The sequence below is a fragment of the Watersipora subatra genome, chromosome 4 (genome assembly GCF_963576615.1).
Source record: "Watersipora subatra chromosome 4, tzWatSuba1.1, whole genome shotgun sequence".
Lineage (NCBI taxonomy): Eukaryota > Metazoa > Bryozoa > Gymnolaemata > Cheilostomatida > Watersiporidae > Watersipora > Watersipora subatra.
In genome coordinates, this window is record NC_088711.1 from 33,066,703 (window position 1) to 33,074,963 (window position 8,261).

Sequence of the window (8,261 nt, forward strand, 5' to 3'; positions counted from 1 at the left end):
CATTAAAACAACTTCATGATAGACATGCAGCATCTAGTATTGCTAGATATTCTAACTTGTTGAGCATCTGGCATAGCTAGATGTTAGCGTACATGTGCATCAGATCAGGCTAGCATAAATGTGTGTTAGTAAGTGTGAAATTTTTTTGGCAGCTGTAGAATATGTGGAATATTTGATAAAAGGAAGTAAGAAGCAAGAAGAACTGCTCGAGAAAAAGAGAAAAGATGTAATGGCACTCAAGATTGTACTTGCGTATGTATTGATGTTACAGTATATCGTGCTTGTATTGTATGAGTGTTTTTTGGCCTCGAACCAAGGTGAGCAAGCATGTAATTGGGTATTGTATAAGTAACAGTACCTCTTGCAAGCAAACATCAAGCGGTGCCCATGTTTCGCGTGCTAGCAGTAGGTAGTTCCAGGAATGAACATATAATAATGAATTCCGTAAATGTATTTTTATCCGATGTATTTACAAATATTTGTTGAATTAAAGATGTAGTTGCGTCAAAATTTAAGTTGATCTTAAAAGAAAGCTTTTTTTTTCTCTATCAGTTGATATGTTGTTTGTTGTGTTACGCGATCGCATTGCCAAGATATTTGAAGATTAAAACCGAAAAAATCTAATCTCCGTAAAAACGCTCAGGCCACAAAAACATGCCCAGCCTCGCCAAAAATGATGTCACGCGTTTGGCAACCTGTCTCTCCCTCTCGTATTCACATCGGCTATTTGCGATAAAAGTCTAGTCTTACACGGCTCTATTGGCATATATCTTATTTTGTATTTGCTCATGTTGGCTAGAATAAAATTTTAAATCCTGCTACAGATGCATTATTATGAATGTTTAAAAGGCCTCAAATAACGAAAATTGAAAATTTGTTCTACTCACTTTCTCCAAATGTTGTGTAAACATTTGGGTACCGACTACCAATTCTACCGGTCTACGGTAATTCTGTCAAGTCACTTTTGTAGAACGCGGTCTTTGTATCAGCACAGTTCTGCATCTACCCATACAAACGATATACAGCCTCCCTTAAGCCCCGCCCACATTATGTCGCCTATTACCTATTGCCTACGTACTCGTTTCTTGCTAGTAGTATTCTTACCGAATACTAGATAAGTGAAATAAGCAAGCCACCTCTTTGAAAAGAATATAGACAGGGATAGAGTTTTAAGAATGAGAAGTCTGCTGCAAACTGGATTTGAACTCACATTCTCCAGTTCTGCGGACACCCATATACCATATCCGATACACTACAATATTCTGCAAATCATGTTTTGCATTATTTTCAACAATATTATTTTATTATATAATTTTTACAAGCACAAATATTTTCATCTCGGCATAAAACTTTTATTAAAAATATTCATCAAGTCGTGGCCACTCAGATAGTATTAGCTGATACAATAAGACAAATTCATCTACTGCAACAAACTCAAACAAAACATCATGGCTTATGCAGCACGCATTCAAGTCTCTCTTTCCACTTTATGGCAGTTTCCACACTGACAAAGCTTCTTCGGCTGGTGGGACGACATAAACATTCTGTAATCAGTAAAAAAAATGCAATAAATATATGTCATTCTAAAGCGTATCTATTGACAGCTTCCAAATTGGGAGTTGAATAGATTGCGAGTGTAATTTTAAAAACGAATAAACATTTAATAAAGGCACAAGTACGCCAAGCCAACGATTCGAAGCTTTGGTTCTGGAAATTAAAGATTTGCAATGATCAATCGATTTTACCCATTTCCTACGAGTGAAAATAATTTGTAATCATGACTCTAATTTACCAAAGAAAATTCGAAAAAAATATTACAGCTAGGTAAAACGGCAGATAAGCTATGAAACGATGATTGGAGATAGCAAAGAATTATCATTTTATTAATTAGTATATGTATTTATGACTATAAAAAATATTACATTTACTAAAGTATAGAAGACTCTAAGTTAATTTACCTCCATTCTGTCTTCTTCTGCAGCAAAACGCTGCTGACGCCTGTCAGCTTTGGCCATAGGCTGTCTACTCTAATCTTTTACTAAAAGTTGCTCAGATAACTCTGAGTAGCGGTCGCTCGAATTTGAAGCCATTTTAAAACTATGTATAACTTAGTAATTGTTGAAACGCGTTGAATCAGTAACGAGTAATGAGATCTAATTAGGAGAATCTTCGAGATCACAGACAACGCGTTTTACGAGTGATAACATTTATTACGGCCTATATAAAAATTTCGCACGCATGATTGGCTAACGAATCGACCTCATATTTATCGCTTGTGGTTTCGTTTCAGATAACAAGCTTGTGACGTCACGAAATAGCCACCCGCTGGAACGTGAGCTTTTTAAAAGAGGGCCTCATTCAAACGCATATATCTCTGGACAGGGTTGGTCTACAAAGACAAAAATGGCATCAAATTGTAGCTGATGTGTTAGCCTTTTATGGGTCCTAATTTCATTTTTGACGCAACTACATCTTTAAGAATTGCATCCTATTGTACTTTAGCTCCACTGCAGAAAGAGCAGATAACTCTAAAAGTTGTGTTAGTCATTTAAGCAAGCTCCAAAAAACAAAGGTGTCTTATTAGGAATCTGCTGGAGTAAAGCTTGTGATTTATAAGGATAGACCCTTGCGATTGGTTCTTTTGAACAAGAATACTATTTGTGCTGTTTCCTTATTAAGGCATTCTTAAATAAATTAAACCACTCAAATTGCAGTTAAAATTTGCTTCTTTTCAAAAGTTCATTAAGGTTGTTTAAATAAATTAAACCTTTAATATTATTGTTATATTAATTGATGTATTTTCTTTGCAGAAATTACGAACATGTTGTAAAAACCAATCAGAATTTGCCCACAGCGGGAGAAGCAGAACTACCAGAAGAGATTAAGTTTCGTGTGGTAAATATATTCATCACTCACATTGTTGCTAAGCTAGGCTAAGCTTATTGCAGTAGTACTTGCAGGGCATATAATATAGCACTCATATAGGTGATATGCATCCAAAATTATATGCAGTTGTGCTGCAAAATCTGCAATACATACTTCTTTGGTGTGCATGCTATGTTGTTATGTTGTTTGCTCATTGGAGTGTTGTTGGATGGTCAGTTTTCTAGTCAAGGCATTTGGTAAAAAGCTGCTTTGAAAGTAATAATGTAATTGGAATAGACCTACTATGTGTAGGGGACTTGAAAGGACTTGAAGGCTTGTTCACTGACTTGAGAACTTAATGATTGTTGAGTATCTACTTACAAGTTAGCTTACATTAAAATCCAAATGCTAGGATAGACATGATGATATTAAGACTACAATTCCTGGCTAATATTCACACAGACTTTTTAAGGCTAAGAAGTTATCTTATGTGCAAAAAGAGATGATTTGTGGTGTTAGTTGTAAAACCTATCGGCATAACAAAGTGCAATGAATGTATCATTTATAACCTAGTACGGAATTGTTGAAAATAATTTACCACAGTTTTCCAAAGCCTACTGTGAAGGCGAGCGCAAGTGTGTTATCTATGTTATTAATACGGTATGGGGCCTTAATGACCATTGCTATGAACATAACGCTATAAACAAGTACACTCTGCACAGCAATCATCACTACTATACCTACTCTAATGAAGACCTGTAGCAATCGTCACTACTATACCTGCTCTAGTGTAGACCTGTAGTAATCATCACTACTATACCTGCTCTAATATAGACCTACAGCAATCATCACTACTATACCTACTCTAATGTAGACCTGTAGCAATCATCACTACTATACCTGCTCTAATGTAGACCTGCAGTAATCACCACTACTATACCTGCTCTAATGTAGACCTACAGCAATCATCACTACTATACCTGCTCTAATGTAGACCTGCAGTAATCACCACTACTATACCTGCTCTAATGTAGACCTACAGCAATCATCACTACTATACCTACTCTAATGTAGACCTGTAGCAATCATCACTACTATACCTACTCTAATGGAGACCTGTAGCAATCATCACTACTATACCTACTCTAATGTAGACCTACAGCAATCATCACTACTATACCTACTCTAATGTAGACCTACAGCAATCATCACTACTATACCTACTCTAATGTAGACCTGCAGCAATCATCACTACTATACCTACTCTAATGTAGACCTACAGCAATCATCACTACTATACCTACTCTAATGTAGACCTGCAGCAATCATCACTACTATACCTACTCTAATGTAGACCTACAGCAATCATCACTACTATACCTACTCTAATGTAGACCTGCAGCAATCATCACTACTATACCTACTCTAATGTAGACCTACAGCAATCATCACTACTATACCTACTCTAATGTAGACCTGCAGCAATCATCACTACTATACCTACTCTAATGTAGACCTACAGCAATCATCACTACTATTAATCACTATCATCACTACTATACTACTATTACTATAATACCTGCTCCTATGTAGACCTGAGTTATGTTTTACAGTTTCAGCAGTTCATGGACAACCTCTTCCTGTCCTTCAACAGCTCGATATCTGTGAGCAATTTTGCTGAGCTTTCGGCCTGTATGATCAATTGGTTGGAGGAGTACTGCAAGCCTCAGGTATAGCGTGACAGCCACCCAGGCCACAATGGCTGGTTCCATTTTTGCACTTTTCTTTTAACATAAGTTGCTGTTAAACCGATCGACGTGTGACATTGATTCTTTTTATATTAAATTACGAACTGGACCATAGCATTGTGGGTTAACTGAAATAATTGTAAGTAATAGTTATATATGATATTACATTTTGTTAGTAATAGTTATATGTATGGTAGTAGTTAGTAATAGCTATATATGATATTACATGTAGTTCGTAATAGCTATATGTATGATAGTAGTTATTAATAGTTATATATGATATTACATGTAGTTAATAATAGTTATATGTACGATAGTAGTTAGTAATAGTTATACATGATATTACATGTAGTTGGTAATAGTTATATGTAAGATAGTAGTTAGTAATAGCTATATATGATATTACATTTAGTTAGTAAAAGTTATATGTACGATAGTAGTTAGTAATAGTTATATATGATATTACATGTAGTTAGTAATAGTTATATGTATGATAGTAGTTAGTAATAGTTATATATAATATAACATGTAGTTAGTAATAGTTATATGTATGATAGTAGTTAGTAATAGTTATATGTATGATAGTAGTTAGTAATAGTTATATATGATATTACATGTAGTTCGTAATAGTTATATGTATGATAGTAGTTAGTAATAGTTATATGTAAGATAGTAGTTAATAATAGTTATATATGATATTACATGTAGTTAGTAATAGTTATATGTATGATAGTAGTTAGTAATAGTTATATGTAAGATAGTAGTTAATAAGAGTTATATATGATATTACATGTAGTTCGTAATAGTTATATGTATGATAGTAGTTAGTAATAGTTTTATATGATATTACATGTAGTTAGTAATAGTTATATGCTTGATAGTAGTTAGTAATAGTTATATGTAAGATAGTAGTTAATAATAGTTATATATGATATTACATGTAGTTAGTAATAGTTATATGTATGATAGTAGTTAGTAATAGCTATATATGATATTACATGTAGTTAGTAATAGTTATATGTATGATAGTAGTTAGTAATAGTTGTACATGATATTACATGTAGTTAGTAATAGTTGTATGTATGATAGTAGTTAGTAGTAGTTATATATGATATTACATGTAGTTAGTAATAGCTATATATATGATAGTAGTTAGTAATAGTTATATATGATATTCCATGTAGTTAGTAATAGCTATACGTATGATAGTAGTTAGTAATAGTTATATATGATATTGCATGTAGTTAGTAATAGTTATATGCTTGATAGTAGTTAGTACTAGCTATATATGATATTACATGTAGTTTGTAATAGCTATATGTATGATAGTAGTTAGTAATAGTTATACATGATATTACATGTAGTTAGTAATAGTTATATGTATGATAGTAGTTAGTAATAGTTATACATGATATTACATGTAGTTAGTAATGGTTATATGTATGATAGTAGTTAGTAATAGTTATATATGATATTACATGTAGTTAGTAATAGTTATATGTATGATAGTAGTTAGTAATAGCTATATATGATATTACATGTAGTTTGTAATAGCTATATGTATGATAGTAGTTATTAATAGTTATATATGATATTCCATGTAGTTAGTAATAGCTATACGTATGATAGTAGTTAGTAATAGTTATATATGATATTGCATGTAGTTAGTAATAGTTATATGCTTGATAGTAGTTAGTACTAGCTATATATGATATTACATGTAGTTTGTAATAGCTATATGTATGATAGTAGTTAGTAATAGTTATACATGATATTACATGTAGTTAGTAATAGCTATATGTATGATAGTAGTTAGTAATAGTTATACATGATATTACATGTAGTTAGTAATAGTTATATGTATGATAGTAGTTAGTAATAGTTATACATGATATTACATGTAGTTAGTAATGGTTATATGTATGATAGTAGTTAGTAATAGTTATACATGATATTACATGTAGTTAGTAATAGTTATTTGTATGATAGTTGTTAGTAATAGCTATATATGATATTATATGTAGTTAGTAATAGCTATATGTATGATAGTAGTTAGTAATAGTTATATATGATATTACATGTAGTTAGTAATGGTTATATGTATGATAGTAGTTAGTAATAGTTATATATGATATTACATGTAGTTAGTAATAGTTATATGTATGATAGTAGTTAGTAATAGTTATACATGATATTACATGTAGTTAGTAATAGTTATATGCTTGATAGTAGTTAGTACTAGCTATATATGATATTACATGTAGTTAGTAATAGCTATATATATGATAGTAGTTAGTAATAGTTATATATGATATTCCATGTAGTTAGTAATAGCTATACATATGATAGTAGTTAGTAATAGTTATATATGATATTGCATGTAGTTAGTAATAGTTATATGCTTGATAGTAGTTAGTACTAGCTATATATGATATTACATGTAGTTTGTAATAGCTATATGTATGATAGTAGTTAGTAATAGTTATACATGATATTACATGTAGTTAGTAATAGTTATATGTATGATAGTAGTTAGTAATAGTTGTACATGATATTACATGTAGTTAGTAATAGTTATATGTATGATAGTAGTTAGTAATAGTTATACATGATATTACATGTAGTTAGTAATAGTTATATGCTTGATAGTAGTTAGTACTAGCTATATATGATATTACATGTAGTTTGTAATAGCTATATGTATGATAGTAGTTAGTAATAGTTATACATGATATTACATGTAGTTAGTAATAGTTATATGCTTGATAGTAGTTAGTACTAGCTATATATGATATTACATGTAGTTAGTAATGGTTATATGCTTGATAGTAGTTAGTACTAGCTATATATGATATTACATGTAGTTTGTAATAGCTATATGTATGATAGTAGTTAGTAATAGTTATATATGATATTACATTTAGTTAGTAATAGTCATATGTATGATAGTAGTTAGTACTAGCTATATATGATATTACATGTAGTTTGTAATAGCTATATGTATGATAGTAGTTTGTAATAGTTATATATGATATTACATTTAGTTAGTAATAGTCATATGTATGATAGTAGTTAGTACTAGCTATATATGATATTACATTTAGTTAGTAGTAGTTAGATGTACCTATAATGTTTCAGCTTTGTCCATATAATGCAATATTTTGAAAACTTAAAGCTTTCTCCATGTTAGTCATGTAGATTTTGAAACACTTGACATTGCAACGTATGAACTGGTTTTCCAGATCAGATTTCTAGCAATATTTATTGATTGGATCTTGAATGATGGCCAACATGGTTTGTAGGTGTTGAAGGAAGTGATGCACGCCTCCGCCCATCATGCTACCATTAACTATCGGAAATAGCTTTTGTTTCCAAAAGATAGCGACTCATTATTCTGTTATCTTCTCATATCTTGTGCAGCTATTTTTTCACACGACGATCTCTTATACTTTTACAAGAGAATCACCTCTGTAACTCAGTGTGTCAGTTTTTTTATATAATTCCTTTTGCTTAAACACGGTTTGTAAGATGACTAAGGGTACTTGTTAAATAAAATATGATTACAAGAAAAAGGTTATGATATTGCTAGGGACATGACAGTATTGTTGTAGAGGGACAAATGTTCATTTAGAAGCTTTGCATGATTAA

General features: G+C 31.2%; 1 protein-coding gene across 2 annotated transcripts in view; it reads left to right on the forward strand.

Annotated features, from left to right (window-relative positions):
- LOC137392883 (max-like protein X) overlaps positions 1-8,185 on the forward strand; it is a 48,433-nt gene extending 40,248 nt beyond the window's left edge. For both annotated transcript variants that reach the window (XM_068079230.1, XM_068079231.1), the window contains exons 4-7: positions 153-252; positions 2,811-2,895; positions 4,479-4,595; positions 7,916-8,185. In XM_068079230.1, the coding sequence (XP_067935331.1) occupies positions 153-252; positions 2,811-2,895; positions 4,479-4,595; positions 7,916-7,975 (362 nt within the window). In that variant the 3' untranslated portion in view covers positions 7,976-8,185. The remainder of the gene's footprint in view (positions 1-152; positions 253-2,810; positions 2,896-4,478; positions 4,596-7,915) is intronic.
- The last annotated feature ends 76 nt before the right edge of the window (positions 8,186-8,261 follow it).